The 17469-nt window shown below is 45.0% G+C and overlaps 1 protein-coding gene across 1 annotated transcript in view; it reads right to left on the bottom strand.

Annotated features, from left to right (window-relative positions):
* The window catches only part of SLC36A4 (solute carrier family 36 member 4), an 87873-nt gene extending 84916 nt beyond the window's left edge, over positions 1-2957 (bottom strand). Inside the window, exon 1 of the mRNA XM_063394469.1 lies at positions 2005-2957. Coding sequence (XP_063250539.1) covers positions 2005-2032 — 28 coding nt within the window. The 5' untranslated portion in view covers positions 2033-2957. The remainder of the gene's footprint in view (positions 1-2004) is intronic.
* Positions 2958-17469: the final 14512 nt, after the last annotated feature.

Here is a 17469-nt window from a genome sequence, read left to right on the forward strand (position 1 = left end):
CAGAAGCCAGCTCCCTTTTTATTTTCCACTACAGCTACTCCTATTGAATATAAGAGGCATAAAAACAAACAAACAGCTCAAAATAAAATATTCAGTTTGAAAATTGAAAATCTCTTCTGGTTTTAAACGTCCTGTTATAAGTAATAATTACTTTTTCCAAAATAGTCAAAGTGAGCATTAGCTTTTGTTGTGTTTATTTGTCAAGAACTCCAAGCTATGCATTGTGGAGTTATTTGAATCCCTTTTTATTTCTCTTTGGAAAATAAATCTTGGGTTATTTATTTCTCTCCATTACAGACTGTAACTCAATAAAGTAGATTTATTTAGCTTTATGGTAGAATGTATTAATCTTGAGAATGGTTATTTCTAAGCAAATGTTGAAAGTCAATAATGCCCCTGAATAAGCAGGAAGAACTGTTTGCTTTTGCGTCATAACTGTAGGATCCAGAAGGCTCATAAAATGGGACACATGAGTTATTAAACCAAAGTGCACACAGGTCTGCATAGCTATTACACACTTTCAGAGGAGCAATTTTACCCCAACCCACAATGGATCACTTATTTGGACAGATGCTAGTCTTAAATAAGCCACTATCCTGTCTAGACCAAGCCACACATCTCTACAATTAACACACTCTTAAGTGACAACGCATTGGCAAGACCAGTTTTATTGAGTATTCAATAGCAGCGAACGATCCAAAAGATTTTGGAATTTTTATCAGGTGTGGAAGTGCATTTTTAAACAGTAAATCCCATAGAAAATCCCGTTTCTATGAGTTCTGACAGAAAAATTGCCCAATGTGTCAGCTTCTGGGAGAAAAAAAAGAAAAATTTATTTCAGCAACCTTTCCTCCAAAGCGACAGTCTCTCCAGGCAAGATGGATCAGCCTTGGGGACAATAAAATTTGAAGCATGTCTTCTGAGTTCTATCATTGCCACTGCACAGGACAAAATCTGCACATTTCCAGCAGGGGGAACAAGGATGACCGGGGGACTTGGAGCACCTCTTATGAAGAAAGGCTGAGGGAGGCTGGGCCTGTTCAGCCTCAAGAAGAGGCAGCTGAGAGGGCACCTCAGAATTAGTGCCACCTGAACCAGAGGAAGAGCTTCTTTACAGCGCAGGTGACCACGCAGGTAACCCAGAGAGGCTGTGGGCTGTTCCTCTCTGGGGATACTCAAACACCATTTGGACGCAATCCTGTGCCATGAGCTCCAGAATGGCCCTGCTTGAGCAGGGAGGTTGGGCCACATGAACCCACCGTGCTCCCTTCCAACCTGAGCCGTTCTGTGGTTCTGTAAACACAGCTCTGAGATTTTCCATCAGTTCAGCCCAGCCCCAACTATACTTTATAACTAAACCTGCTACGTGCTAACTCGTCCATCCATGGGGAAAAAGACGAGGAGATGAACATCTGAGTGCCCTCCATCAACTAGATTTAAAGGTGGAAAATCTAATATACAGTAAATAAAATAAATACAATACCGCTAATATATAAACATACATACGGCCGGGAAAACCCAACCCAGTCTTCCACGGCAGATAAATGCATCACCTAACGATGCAAAGAGAACGTATTTCCATGAACTTCTATGGAGGCCGCGACTTCACCAAGAAACCGAGCGCCAGCCAGGTGCGACTGACGCTCCCGGGGAGCGGCCCCTGTCGCCCCGCAGAGCCCCCGGCTGCGCTGCGCTCCCCTCAGCCCGCCCGGCCCCGGCGACTCAGCCCTCGGCCCCGGCGCGGCGGCGACGGTGGAGACACCGCAGCACGGCGCCCACCCCCACCGCAGGTGGGATGGTTCATCCCGCCCGCCTCGGTGCGCCGAGCGCCGCAGCGCATCCCCGGCGGGCTGAACCATCTCTCCTGAAGCGGAGGGGGGGTAGGGGCTAGCCGGCCGGTCCCGGCGCTCACGCCCCCTCCTCTCCGTCCCGCAGCCAGCCGCCATCCCGCCGCCCCTCGGCCACTGCCGCCGCCGCCGGGCTGCGCGGCTCGGGTCGCCTCACCCAGCTCCTCCCTGCCCGCGCCGGCCATCGCCCCGCCGGGCTCCGCTCGCCCTTCCGCCGATGTGGAGCCGGCCGGCGCGGCGCATGCGCCCGGCGGGAGCGCAGCGCGGAGGGCGGCGGGCAGGCGGGCCCTGCTCGGGCTGCGGGGGGCGGTGCCGGCTCGGGGCGCGGCTCCGGCTCCACCGCCTTCCTCAGCCCCCTGCCCCGTTAGCAGCCCCTGCCCAAGGAATCCTGGAGTATCTCAACTTGGAAGGGACCCATAAGGGTCTTCCACGCCCACGCAGGACCACCTAAAACTAAAGCCTGTGACTAAGAGCACTGTCCACACGCTCCTTGAACCATGACATCGTTATCATCAGTGATGCTCCTTGGCTTTGCTGCGGCCCCAGCTGCGGTGGCCCCAATAGGCGGTGCCCCTCGGCAGGGCAGGGGAGCCCGGCTTCGATGGGGCACTGCAAGCTTTGAGCCGTAATTAACCAGCACAGACTGCAAACAAGGCTGGGTGTGAAGAGTTCAGCAGAGCTTGACAGCTTGAACGCTTGGAGATGAACCACTAACCTCACACCCCACCTTAACCTAACTCTTATGCTGTTTGCTCCCAGAATAACCTGCCAGTATTTCTTCATCAGAACTACCTATAGCTATGGCTGATTTGACATAAGAAATAAGGTTTCCAGCTGCTGCTTTCCTAAATAACGTGTGTTTTTGGTTTTTTTTTTTAATGGAGAATACAGGATAAAGTAATTTGATTTTTTTCCTACACAAGAGAAATGCAATCTTCTGAAGCTTCTCATAAACTTCAGTCATCTTCAGACATAGATCATTAATTAGTTTATCTACGATGAAGACTTTCCAGTGAGAAATGCATCCATTTTCAATTGTCAAATTTATGTGATTTCCAAATACTCCTCCAAACTTTCATTTATTTATTTTGGAAATTTATTTAATCAAAGGGTTCTCACTGGGCAATCCAGGACTGCAGGTTATTGATTTAAGGAACTGACTCACTAATTACAATATTTGTGTCAAGCATTTATGCAATATTCTACTTTGTTTCTAACAATGCCAAACTTTGTTCAAGAAAATATATAACTAACAGATCTTCAAAAGGTGTATTAAGAATGTTCATTCCTTCTACCTTGTCATTTCATCTCAGGACTTGACTCACAATATGTCCTATGTAGACATTAAAGAGGTGTTAAGGACATGATACATCTTTATTTCACATCCTACCCAATGGAAATCACTTTGTTTCTACTACTTGCTGCTACTTGCATGAAAATTCTTCTGGGAGCAGGTTGTTTTGTGCTTGGAGAGATTTTTCTAATATGCTTCAAAAGTTACATCTAGCATGTGAGTAACCAGTGGTGATCAATGGATATTCAGAAATACATAGGAGATACTATAATGTGATAGAAATTAACGACTTTATAATCTGCATTTTGTTTCTCTTTGGTAAGAATAGAAGGATTTGCTTTGGTGCACACATCTGATTAAATTCTAGACACCCAACCATCAAAGCAAAATTAGTTCAAATGATGTGAATATTTCAGACACCAAACACTTGTTTACCCTAAGTTTCAGATTCTGAATAGCATATACAGCTTCTGTCTTAGAAACCATAGATTCAATTCATGTTGTTTTTGATGGTCCAGACCAAGGCTAGATAGGTTACAATACCCAGCTTCTTCTGTTTTTAATTTTTTTAATTAAAAGCTAACCCTGAAATCTTTGAGGGCCATTTTCAGTTTGGTTTTTGGTTGTTTTTTTTTTTTTTTGTCTTGTCTGCTTAAACCCTCCTTGTTAGAATAGAGGCTCTGCTAGGTCTATCTGAACAAAAATTATACTCTGGCTAAATAGCCAGACTTTTTTTAGGGAAAAGATGCAAGAACCAATTAAATATACAGAAATACTGTTTCAATATGCAATCTGTCCTCACAGATGCCAGCTGGCTTTAGCTTTGGGGCTGCTCAAGTCTTGAGGGACTTCCATTTCTTCATGGAATCTTCATTTTGTGATGCTTTATGTTTGGATTCCAGACCATCCACTGGCAGTGAGTTCCATAATTTAATTATGCATTGTACAAAAAAATGTGCCTTTTGAGCCTGCTACCTGATATTCACCAGATAACCTCTAGACTTGCAATACAAAAATAATTACTGGACTTTCCCTTTCTAAGTCATTCTTGACAGATCACTGCCATACTCTGTCTCCTGTCTCTTTTCCAGGCTGAATAGACCTAATCTATTTAAATCTCCCATCACAGAGATGCCATTCCATCTTTTCGTAATTTCTGTTCCCTTCTTCTATGAGTTCTAGGTCTCCCATGTGCTATTGCATTTGAGGACACCAGAACTGCAACCATATAAAGACACTAAAACCCTTCTGCCTACATCTGAGGGGGTTTCACTCCTGGTTTTTGTAATAACTTGTATTTTAACATCTACTCAGGTACTACTTTGCAAGGTGATTACTTTGCATGATGTTTTAATGAGCCATTGGTAGGCCTCAATTAAGTTGCCATCCACCTGTCTGTAGACTATAATTCTATCTGGTTGGCAAATGATTGACATTCCTCTAAGATTTATATCACTGGTTGATATCTAAGAGCACATTTCAAAATCACCTTGAATATGAATATGGCATCTACATTTCATGAGATCCTGGATAGCAAATTGCTCATCTGGGTATCAAAGAGCAATACCTCCTGGTAATTCATCACTGAACATCATGGTTCAAACAGAAAGAGGGATGTTTAGGCTAGATATACAGAAGAAATCCTTTACTGGCAGGGTGATAAGGCACTGGAATAGACTGCTCAGAGAAACTGTGGGTGCCCCATCCCTGGAAGTGTTCTGTTTTCAGCAGTCTGGTCCAGTGAATGACTTCCTGCACATGGCAGGGGGGTTCATAGACTCATAGAATATTCTGAGTTGGAAGGGATCTGTCAGGATCATCGAGTCCAACTCCTGGCCCTGCACAGGACACCCCAAGAGTCACACCATGCGCCTGAGACCATTGTCCAAATGCTCTTGAATTCTGTGAGGCTGGTGCTGTGATCACTTCCCTGGGGAGCCTGTTCCAGTGTCCAGTCACCTTCTAGGTGAAGAACGTTTTCCTAATATGCAACTTAAACCTCCCCTGACTCAGCTTTATGCAAGGTTGGAACTTTCCAACCCAAACTATTCTATGATTCTAGGATTATACAATCTGAAAATATGTAAATATCTCTATCTCTTTTCATTTCCTTAGTTACAAGCATGAGCTTCCTTTCACAGCAGTTCCTGATGATCAATATGCTGATCTGCAACAGCCCATTTCCAAGGGTTCTTATTTTCCTTCTTTTCTTGGTACAAAAATTGAGCACTGGACATCTTAAACTGTGGTTAAAAACTCAGTGTCTTAATGCAGCTTTAAAAATTTGCAGTTGATAGAAGGAGACTCTTGAGCTTTTAGAAGGCCTTGGTTTGATGTATATTGAATGGGGAACTGTTTTGTAATAACTTGATATGAAGTTTCATGCCATGCCCACTTTTCTTTGCTATGAAAAAATTTTGAAAGGAGGTCCAGATGTTGATTTCCATTTTATTTCCTAGAATCAGAGAATGGTTGAGGTTAGAAGGGATCATTGAAAAATGATCTGATCCAACCATCCTGGCAAAGCATGGCCTCATGGCATCTTTAAATATTTTCACAAAGGGAGACTCCACAGTGTCTCTGGAGAGTCTGTGCCAGTGCCTGGTCACCCTCACATGAGAAAAGTATTTCCTGGTATTCAGAGAGAACCTCATGTGTTCAGTTTGTGCTCATTGCCTCTGGTCCTGGAACTAAATGCCACTTAAAAGAGCCTGGCTCCATCCTCTTTGCAGCTTCCCTTCAGTTATTTGTAGATACTGATGGGATCCCTCTGAGCCTTCTCTTCTCCCAGCTGAGCAGTCCCAGCTCTTTACATCTTCTCATCATGAAAGAGATGCTCCACTCCCTTCATTCTTGTGGCCCTTGCTTGGACTCCCTCCAGTCGGTTTACATCTCTCTTGCACTGAGGAGCCCAGCACTGAACACAGCACTCCAGATGAGGCCACACTGGTGCTGAGCAGGGGGGAAAGACTGGTCACCCCCTTGCCATGGTGTCAGTACTTTGCCCAGTACAGCCCAGGATGTCACAGGCCATCAAGAGTTCCCTGCTGTCTCCCATTCAGCTTGGTGTCCACCAGGGCCCCCGCTCCTCTCTTGCCAAGCTGCTTTCCAGCTGGGTGGCCCCCAGCATCCACTGGTGCCTGCAGTTGTTCATGAGGTGTGTGGCTGAAGATGGCAGGCATGTTGTCAATGTCACCAGTTAAGAACACAGATCATAAAAGGCCCATTGTGTTCAACAATTACACTTCAGACTCCAAAACTGCTGCTCAAAAGTTTGATTGCTACAGCTGTAACACAGAAACGTTAGATGGCACCCACTGGAATCCATAAAATATAGCTGTTTAGTAACAAAACGTTAAGATCTTGGGATGTGTTGACTCTCCCTAAGGTTTGATGAAGAATAAATATGATTACAGGAGATACTGCAGCTGTCAAAAGTGCTGGTGGCAGTTCATACTTTAAATAGAAATTATCAGTACATTTAAAATACCGGAAACATTTGAGAAAGCCACCAGGATTTTTCCCAACATGAATCATTATCATGTCAGTAAAGCAAGGTATTTTATCTGTCACTTAATGAAAATAAAATATCTTTATTTGCATATAGATCTGTGTGTGCTGGGACTTACTAGTCAAGCATTGCCAACATCAAGGTTTGCTTTTGTTGTTTAATTTGGTGGGCTGCCAGTGTCAACTTTCTTTCGGTACAGTTCAAAGTCAGAGTACAGCATCCCTTCAATAAGTAGGTCACTTGGGAAAATGTCACAAATGTTTGTATACTTGTGAATCTTTGTCAGCTCTTATTCATCTTTAAATTAAAAAACAGATGTTCTGCATGATAAACATACCCAGCTGCATTAAAGGAGATCATATAATAATTTTGGGCAGTGCTTCAGATTCACAACACTTCTCCATATTACCCTGCTAACTTCACGACTCCTACAATCTGAAAAATAGTACTTGAAATCTGAGGGTGTCCAAGAAATATAGCACTCCATATACTCTTAAGCATCTGCATAGACCTACCTTGATGCTTGTGAAATTAGGTAGATGTCTGTAGTTCTGCACATGACCAGAGACACTGTCAAATCTTGACATCTGCCTCCAACTTATGGTCAGTTGTGTCTCATCCTGGAGTATTCAGTAATGAAAGGATCAGGGAGGTCTTAGTCATGGCCCTGTCCTGGAGTTCTAACTAGATTTCTCCAAGACTATGTCCCAGAATTGTCAGGGAGCGACTGACAATCTCTTCAAGTCAGCTCCCAAAAAGCACTGTGGACAAGAATGGACAAAATCTGTCTTCCTCCATTTCCACAGTCCCCCACAGTATTCCAGCAGGCTTTACACCTTCAAGCAGCTCACATGTTCTCATGTAATGTTTCTAGGGCATTTAGTATACTCACAAGAACTGAAAACAGATGACAGGAGAGGGGAGAAGAACTGTGGTGGTATAAGACAAATCATTCCTGTTTTAAAAATTCTACCATTCATAGTTTCTCACAGCTAGATATAATTCATCAACGTAGGTCTCTTGGTGCCCATAGCTGTAATATTGCCAAAAGTCATGGCCCACCAGCAGAGCCTATGAGCCACCCTCCCCCTCCTATGATTCACACCAGCTTTGGGAACTAGTACAGCCCATGGCACAAAGCATTACTCCCAAGGCTGCTCTAATTCATGAGGAAGCTCCAAGGAACTACAGCTCAGAGCAACTAAAAATCCACATTGCAGCCTGCACTGCAGGGACTTCTTTCATGTGTCTTGGGAGGATTCTCCTTCCACCAGCTGCAAGGCTTTTACAGCCCTTGTATCCCTGTGAAGCACTGTTCAAAGAGGAGTGTGAAGAGGAGGATGATCATCTGCCTGCTTGAGCTTCGTGAGGTAAAAGTAGTTGTAGGACACTGTAAACCATAGCCAGTTAGTGATTAAAATGTGATACTGAAAGTACTTTCTAAAGCTGAGGGAAATATTAATTATAGGAATTTAAAAATAGCTGCATAGATATTTTCCATTTACTTCAGAGGACAAATCAAATCCAATTAAAAAAAAACGCCTCCTGGAAAGGGTTAGAAAGCACGAGATGTTAGGAAATCTATGAGCATTCAGACAACTGAGCACCAGAGTAAGGACATCTGTAGGATTTTCCTAGGATCAGTTTGTTGCTCTGAAATTTGCAACTGCTGTATACATACAAGTACCTATATTGGTAATGATTTATTCAGTGAACATGGTAATCAAGCTCTTTCTCATCTGTTCTTAGCTTTATTTAATGTCTGTGAAAACAAAAGTGTACCATTTGGCATTTATCTTAGAAACTCAGGTCAGCCACTCATATTCAGGAAGCATTTAGAAGCTGTCCTTTTATCCACAGGAGCCACCCGACTGAACAGAGTAAAAATCAATGACACACACCTTCTTTCTAGCCAGACTCAATGTGAGTAGTTTAGAAAATAATTGATGGCCAGTTTCTGCCTGTGTAACATATTCAGTGTGCAAGCGAGCAAATCTCTCTGTCTGGACAGCTGCACTTTGGTGTTGTCCTGGAGAACAGCCACCATTCCACCCCCTGCCCACTGGATCTGCATAAGCATGGTTTCACATTCTGCCCCTCTTCTGAGCTGCTCTGCTTCACACCTTGGAGGTAATGCTCATCCCACTGTGGTGGGTTGACCTGTGCTGTCCACCTGAAGCCCACCTACCCTGCTCACCTGGACAGGGGAGAGGAAATATGATGAAAGGTCTGTGAGTTGAGATAAGGACAGGAAGAGATCACTCAGCTTTTACCATCACATGTAAAACAGACTCAGCTTGGGGAAATTATTTTAATTTATTGCCAATGAAACAGAGAAGGATAATGACAAATAACAAAAAAAAAAATATCCAGAAACACCTTTCTCTCAGCCTTCCTTCCTTCTGGGACTCAACTCCCAGGATGAGGGTAAAGGGGAGGAGTAAAAAATTCCCTTCCATTCATGGAGTGTCAGTGTCACAAATTATCAGCCATTGTTTCATCTTTCTGTTTAAACACAATGAAATGGTGTCTTCCATTCATGAAGAAGTTCTGCTACACTATAATTAGAAGCTAATTTTAGTACATGACAAAAACCATTTTCCTCCTTAAAGATCTAACTCTTTGTTAGCTGCAATGTTTGCTTTTGAATTGTCAGCTGTATAAAACTCCATTGCAAACCCCATAAATAAAGCATTTACCAGAACAAAAGGATGCACTGACAATGTTGTCTTTTTCTGGAGTACTGACTTTCAATGGTATTTATCAATACAGTGAACGACTCCCATTCTATACAAAAGTTCATTCTGCTCTTTATTTCACAAGGATATTTTCAAAATAATGAGCATATCCATCTTTTACAAGTGCTGCACATTTAGACTGAAGTAAATAATAATTCATATTAATTTAATGTTGAGTATTATACTTAGTTGTGGACTTCTAACAATAGAATGGGTACTAGTACCCATTTACAGCTACAGTTCCGTGTGTAGCATAAAAAGAAATGACACCATTAACTTTATCCTTTTTTTTTCCTTTTTGCTCACCCTTTTCATTATTCCTTCCTTCTCCTTTCTCAGCTGCAAAGTCTGAGATAAGCGTGATGTCAGCAGCAAAAATAGCAAAGCATTTAATAGTTAAAGATGAGACTACAAAGAGGGACTGAGGTGACAAAGAGCTGCTTCATGGAAGCCATGGCTGCTCCCAGTAAGATCTCTGCATCTGGTAAGGTCTCTGCCCCTGCTGGTTTGCACCAAAGGATTACATACAGTCTGGAAATAATTCTTATATGTATATGTATATGTGTGTATATATATATATATGTATGTGTGTGTGTGTAGATATATAGATGTATAAATATAGATATATTTTGAAATCCACCAATTTACATCACCAAATTATGTTCTAAATAGGAAAATTTTGGTGGAGACTGCTATTGATTAACAAGGGGCTATCATGACTTCAAAATCCAAAAGGTAATATCCTGGTGCCTGTGTGCCAGCCCTGGTTTGTGGGTAGGCTGCATATCCCAAAAAAACAGGCACATAGACTGACTATACCAGTAAACTTATTAGATGGTGAGTAAAATCAGTGTTCTATGATAATCTATATTAAATTCTAATCCAAAACCTGGCATAATTCAGAGCTGAGCTTGCACTTTCCCAGACACAACTGGCACATGAAGTATTCCCAACCAGGTTGTACATGGCAATCTCATTTTGGAGAGTCGTAAACTTTATGTATATGGGATCCTACCTTATCACCGTGGAGGCCCAACCAGGAACACAGACTGGGGACACAGATCTGGGTGCATCAGGAGCAGCAGGGCAGAAGACCCTGCCCTTAGTTTATTTTTCCATTATATATCTGTGGCAAGGTGACCATGGATTGGAGAAGGGTATCGCCACCTCTCCTGTCACATTGGTCCAGGAGGCTGTCATTCAACCTCCCCTTGTCTTGGAGAAAGTATTCATAACATTGCCAATATTTACAAAACATGGTCCTGTGTTTACAATTCACCAGCGTGAGAAACTGCACGTTTCTCCTTTAATATGAACGCTCAGCAAACCAGGAAAATTCATGGCAACATCTCACCCTTTTAAGTATATTAAAAAGAAAACAAAAAAAGAAAAATGAACAATTCTATGACAGGAAAAAAGAAAGAAAAAAAACCTGTATAAAGTTCACCGACCTTCATTTAGGTGACGGTGTGAGGGCTACATGTTGGTCTGATTCTGCCTTTGCTACCCAGGGTTTCACCCTGAACCCCTTGCAATAACTTGCTCAAAATATCTCGAGCATAGTCTAACATAATTCAACCAACACCCTCATATTTTTAAATTTTTATAAGATACAAGGGAATATACGGTGCAAAAGGCAGGAGCATTCCAAGAAAAATTTAACCACTCAATTGAAAATTCTGAACCCCAAAAGTTCTGTCCCAAAAGCACAACCCCCAAACAACGTGCCCTTTCCCCACAGAGGTCACAATGGCTACCATACATAAAACTGAACCGTAGCAAACAATTCCTCTGAGTCCATGATTAACAGTCCGCTGGCTCTCAGCATCACACTGCTTCAGTCTGTCCTTGTCCAGCAGCTCCACAGGATCCAAAGTCTCTATGGAGGCCATATAGGAAAAGAGAGGATGCCAGTCCGTGTCCATGTCAATCAGATCTCGAAGAGGCTTCTGTGATGGGTGGCACTAGGGTGGCACAGGGTGCACAAGGTTTCAGGATCAAACAGGATCAGTCCAATGCACCTGAGGCAGCTCAGCAGACTTTCAGCGGCCACCTCCATGGCAAAGATCCCAGAACCTGAGGATAGAGAACTTAGAAAACACAAATTGAGCAATTGACTTTTTCTCAAAGAATGCATGCAACATAGGATGTGGACGTAGAAACCCACTGCAAGGTCCAAGGAAAACTGACCATAGCTATGTGGCAACATCAACACTTCCTACACTTGATATGATGGCTGTACACCAGCCAGAGAATTTTGCTCTTGTTCTAGAGCTTGGGAAACTGTTTCGTCCCCCTGACGTCTTCGTCTTTTTCTTCGCCTCCGAGTTTTCGGGCTTGGCGTGGGCTCATCATGACCCACTGCTTTACAAGTTTCTGCAGTATGGTCTGGACCCACACCTTGTGCGCAGAAAAACAAGGGAGTCACTTTCTGTGCCTCCTTTTCCTGTTCTCCACTAGGCTGAATATCTGCCTGTGTCTCATGTCCATCATTCTGCCTCTTTTCTGCCGGCTGTGAAGCAGCCGTTGGGGTTATCACCATAGAATCACAGGTGTTTAGAACTGCACAGGTCTGGACCATCTCCAGGACAGTAGAAGTCTCTGGAATGGTTTCCAGGAGCCTCTGGCAAGCAGAATTAGCATGGCTTCTTGCTAATTGCTCCAAAATTATCATTGTCAAAGTTACATCCTCGACTCTCGTCTTTAAAAATTGCATCAGACGCGATATAAATTCATTAAAAGCTTCCTCTGGCTTCTGTGCTATGTCTAAGAAGTCTTCCTTTGGGGAGAAGGATAACTTGGTTTTTATCAGTGCAGATATCCCTATGTATCTGCACGAATCTAAAACCCTGAAAGAAAGGCCAGCTTGCACATCAGGGCAAGCATATTGACTCCTCCCCATAAGTAGGTCAACTCCGACCCCAAACAAGGGATCATCTCGAGGCAGGTGGCTATTTTTGACAGCCATTTGTCCAGCTAGGAATTTCCAATTTCTTTCAAAGGTAGAAACCTGTTGAGGTTCAAGCATCATTGTTGCAAGACCTCTTATTACATAAGGAAAGATCAGATCCTCAAATTCTGCACTGATCCATTGAATTGCCTCAGTGAAGCTTATATTATCTTCTGCCACGTCCCTTGATAAGGGAAGCGGGACTGCCCATGATGGGTCATCATGGATATGATGCTGTGGAACCACGTCCACAGGTCCCTGAACTGGCTCGGGCAAAGCTGCATCTTCAGGCAGCAGCTCCGTTAGGTCAGCAGCCTGGTTCACCTGCGGACTAAAAGCCTCATCCGATTTCATGTCAGGAAAAGCGTGCACATCAGACAACGCTTTTGCCCCGTTATCATCTCCCACAGCCGACCCGGCCCCGTAGGGCGGGCGGGCGGGGGACAGTGACTCGCTCAGACTCCTCTCTGAGCGGGGGGGCGATTGTCGCGCTGGGCAGGGAGGCGCGGCCGATCGGCCACAGCTTTCAGCTCCTGTTCCATCAGCCGATGGGTCGGTGGCCGGGGCCAGAGCCGGCAGCAGCTCTGCGGCTCCAGCGCTCGGCCCCGCCCCCTCTGAACGGAGGGGGCATGCGGGGGGGCTGTCCATCGCGGGTGGCCCCGCAGCAGCGGGCAGCGTTGCGCCCAGCCCTCCCCCTGCGGCGCCGGACCGGCACCGGACGCGTGGGGCGGGGCGCGGCGCGGCGGGCGGCGGCGGCGGCTCCGCTGCGGGCACCGCACAGACCGCCGGCGGCGGCGACCCCGCGCACAGCATTTGGCGCGGCGGGGGGACGGGGCAAGGAGGGGCCGTCCCCGCCGCTCTCGCCTGCCGAATCCTGCGCGGAGCAGGTCGCGGCGGGGCGGGGCGGGCCGGGGAGGCGGCGCACGGCGGCCCCCCCGGCTCCCCGCAGGGGGCCCGAGGCGGCGCGGCTCCGCGCGGCAGCTGCAGGGCGGACCCCGCAGCGGTGGCGGGCAGCGGGGGGGGCGCCGCGGCACGGCGGCCCGGGGCGGCGCGGGCGATCCCCCGCGCTCGGCGTGGGACCCGATGCCGAGCGCTCCGCCCCCTCGGCACCCCAGCTCCCCGCCCGGCCAACCGCGCGGGGAGCGGACCGAAAAAAGCTTCCCCGCCCTTCCAAAAACCCCGCTGGGCGCGCCCAACCCCCGACATGGGGGTGGGGGTCTCCTGCATCGGCTCTAACCCTGCATCAGAGCAATCCTCGTCAGAAGCGACGGAGCTCACAGGGGAGCCAGTCCTGCTTCCTGTCGAAAGCCCAGAATCAACTTCAAAGTCCTCTCCAGCCTCTTTTAGAAGTGGGAAGACTGTTGTCCATGCCCGTAAAAGAGTGCCTGCCTTAGAGTTTCCGTCAAGGACGGCAGAGAAAAGGCTTTTTCCCAGGGTTCTCCATGGGCCAATATAAAGTGCCTTTTCAGCAGTATAAAAAATTCCAAGTTTCTTTCCCCAGCTAAATAGTTCTCTCACGTGTTTCCTGGTTAAGTCAGCGTCACAGGACAACAAAAAGGAGTGGAGCAGTTCCATCATCAATCGTTCTTCTGAGAACATCGTGGGTTTCTTCTTCTTGCAGCTGTAGAAGGCAGATTTTTTTTCTTTCTTCTTTTTTCTTTCCTCACTAGCTTGCAACTTGACCACGTGGGCGCCAGTTATCACCGTGGAGGCCCAACCAGGAACACAGACTGGGGACACAGATCTGGGTGCATCAGGAGCAGCAGGGCAGAAGACCCTGCCCTTAGTTTATTTTTCCATTATATATCTGTGGCAAGGTGACCATGGATTGGAGAAGGGTATCGCCACCTCTCCTGTCACATTGGTCCAGGAGGCTGTCATTCAACCTCCCCTTGTCTTGGAGAAAGTATTCATAACATTGCCAATATTTACAAAACATGGTCCTGTGTTTACAATTCACCAGCGTGAGAAACTGCACGTTTCTCCTTTAATATGAACGCTCAGCAAACCAGGAAAATTCATGGCAACACTACCTCATGCTCAGAAAAAAAAGATCATGCCCTGTCTTGGTTACAAGTACAGAATTTGTTCCCTGGTATAGATGCACTGAAGAAGGGATCAACAAGCACGGGGTTCCTGAAGGATTTTGTTTGTCTGTAGCCAGAACAAGAGCAGAGCAAGTTCAAGGGGGAGAGAGAAAACAGATGTTTGCTGTGCAAGGTGCTTCTTTCCAGTGTAAAGCAATGCTGTGAATCAGCCATGTCTGGTGTAGCCAATGGACACAGAAATGAATGCCAGAATCTTCTGAGCCCAATTCTCCCTGCCACTCCAATTAAAAATGCCTGCAATGTCCTTTTTCAGTCACAGCTTGCTCCACAACACCAGACCTAGTGATAACCACTAATGAAAATGGGACATAGTTATTTTTTCCTTAGCTTGTTCAGACAAATTAAGACAGTATGAAAACAGAAATATTAGCTGCTGACATTTACCAGCTGGTTCTGGTGGCACAGCAGTGGGAGGCTTGAAGGAAAGTATGGATGTGATTTCTGCTCAGTTCACTCAGTGTGAGTCAACTTCCCCTCTGTACACTACAGCACTATAATTAGTAGCAGTTCAATTGCATTTCACAAATTAAAATGTTGTGTAAATTGTTCCCCTATTCAGCACAACACTTCTGCTCCTGAGGGATCATCCAGGCCAAGGAAGCATCCTGAGACTTCACGGAGAAAGACTATCACTTCTTGCAGAGTGGAGGGGAGAGAAGCAAATGAGCAATATCTATTTATGTATCTGTATTCCAGGTATGTGGTAGTTTGTCAGATTTTAGCCAGAAGTAGGATTGAAACTAGATGATCTTTAAGGTCTCTTTCAGCCCAAACCAATCTATGATTCTAACACTTTGCTAATGAAAGACTGTTAATGTACGAAAGAAGAGACAGAAGCAGAGGAGGAGACAAAATATTGCTGGGACAGGAAACCATCCTGGACAAATCCTTCCTTCACTGTATAATAAAGCTTGTTTAAGAACATGGGAGGAGAGACTAAAAGATATCTGAGTGCCTAGTCAGAGTACATGGTCTTTAAATGCTATTAAGCCCTCCATGAAGGTTTTAAAACTCTGTACTGAGGACACAGATATATTCATAAGTGCATTAACATCTGGCCAGTGCCAACCCCTGACAGAAGGCTTTTTAACATGGGCTAATGCTCCTGTGTCAGCAGCACAGCGGGTCATGTAACAGAAGTGGCTGCCTTGTCCTTCCTAGATACCACAGGTACAACAGAAGACAGCAGCTCTTTTGGGATCTCTCCACATATCCTTAATCAGGCTCTAACATCTACAGCATTATTTGAGGTTTGACCTCCAGGGTCAGACAAGGCACTTACTCTTTTTGGGGGTGCAGACACACCTGTCTGAATTTGGGCAGCAGCAAATAATGAACAACACTAAACAGCAGGGTTGCAGTGGTGAGCTCAGGGTTGGCAACCCTTACTCTTAACACTGGACTGCAGCTGGGCAACTGTTAAAATATCCGTTTTTGTACGTGTCACGGGATTGAACTTTGGAAGCTCAAATTTATATCTGCCAGAATATGCTTCTACTTCTCCAAAGCAAAATCCACCTTCTCCACGTACCATATTTAAAGCACAGTTTCAGCAACAGGTATGCAAGATCTATTACCCATCTTTTCAGCGTGACTATTAAAGTGCCTCAGACAGGAAAAGTTCTTAGTGCTTGGAGGTTTTTTTGATAAATAATCAGTTTTATGGTATTTTTGGTGAACCAAATGGGTACAGAAGTAAAAAGCATTGGTAAGACTCAGCGTGAGACTAATAATAGAATATTAAATTATAGGAAGATCTGAGTCAAGATTTGAGATTTAGGCTGCTTCAATGTCATGGCAAACATTATTAAAACTTTTTAAAGGAGAAATAGTGACAATATTGATTAAGTTTTAATTTTAACAACATGAGTTAATGTCTTTCTCTTTTGCAAAAGAGAGGGAAACTTTCAACATTTGGCCATCATTTAGATCATGCTTTGTAGGGAGATGAAAGAATTTCTCTGGGAGATGGTCTGAAGTTGTTAGTATTGCTGTCCTGTTTCCTTGAGGATAAAGTAAGAAGAAAGAAGTAGCAAGGAAAGCAGCAAGGATGGCAAATGCAGTGTCAGGGAGCAGCAGGAGCAGGTGAGACAGAAGGCACAGGTGACAGTGAGGGACAGGACAGTGCCCCACTCCCCACTGACATGGTCCCATCTCACAGCACCCAGCCAGAAGAGCTGAGCAGCGCCAGCAAGTCAGCAGGGCAGGATCTGCAAAAAACCAAGGGCAAGGCCCTGAGCTCAGTGAGACCACGTCAGAGCTGGCCTTGGCCACAGGCAGCCAGACTCCAACAAGGTCTTGGTGTATAGCTTCTGCTTTGGGTGTTCTTATTTGGGTTTTTTTGGAAGAATGTTAGTGTGATTCACTCAGCTGCTCTGTGCACAGGCCAGCTCTGTCAGCAGCATTACCAAACACGCTTTCTCAGCTAAAGGAGAAAAAAAAAAGTAAGAGAAGAATAAAAAACACACAAAAAAGTACAAGTGAGGGGGAAAAGGCAAAAGAAGCTCCAGATCTAATGTTAAGACATTGCCAAAGCTGGTAAAAGTGGAGGTGAGAGATCTTTTGGGTCCCTCTGTCTGTCTCAGGAAAGTCACTCTGACTCCCAACATGGGACATGCCAGTGCAGTCATATTGGATTGCACTTCCAGGTTCTACCAGGATGTTACAGAAGTCATTTGTCACAGGTCCAAATTATACTGTTTGTGTTGCTATATTAAAAGCTTCAGCAAAGGGTCTAGGGTTAAACTGAGTTTTTTCTTATTTTTTCATCTGATGCTCCTAATTTCTTACGTTACCAGCTTAGTCCTCTGGTTACTCAAACCACACCCTTTTTGGCTAATATTACTATGTCTCTTTGTTTCTAATTATTCAATTTCTTTATTTTTTACTTGGTCAGTTTCTACAAATAGTTTTAGGTAACTGGCTGGATCAGATTCCTGTTATCCTGGCTAAAGTTAAATATAAAAAGCCACAGAAAGCTTTGAAAATTGCAACTTTTTCTTATTAAAAAGTGGATCCACA

The sequence above is a fragment of the Prinia subflava genome, chromosome 3 (assembly GCF_021018805.1).
Source record: "Prinia subflava isolate CZ2003 ecotype Zambia chromosome 3, Cam_Psub_1.2, whole genome shotgun sequence".
Lineage (NCBI taxonomy): Eukaryota > Metazoa > Chordata > Aves > Passeriformes > Cisticolidae > Prinia > Prinia subflava.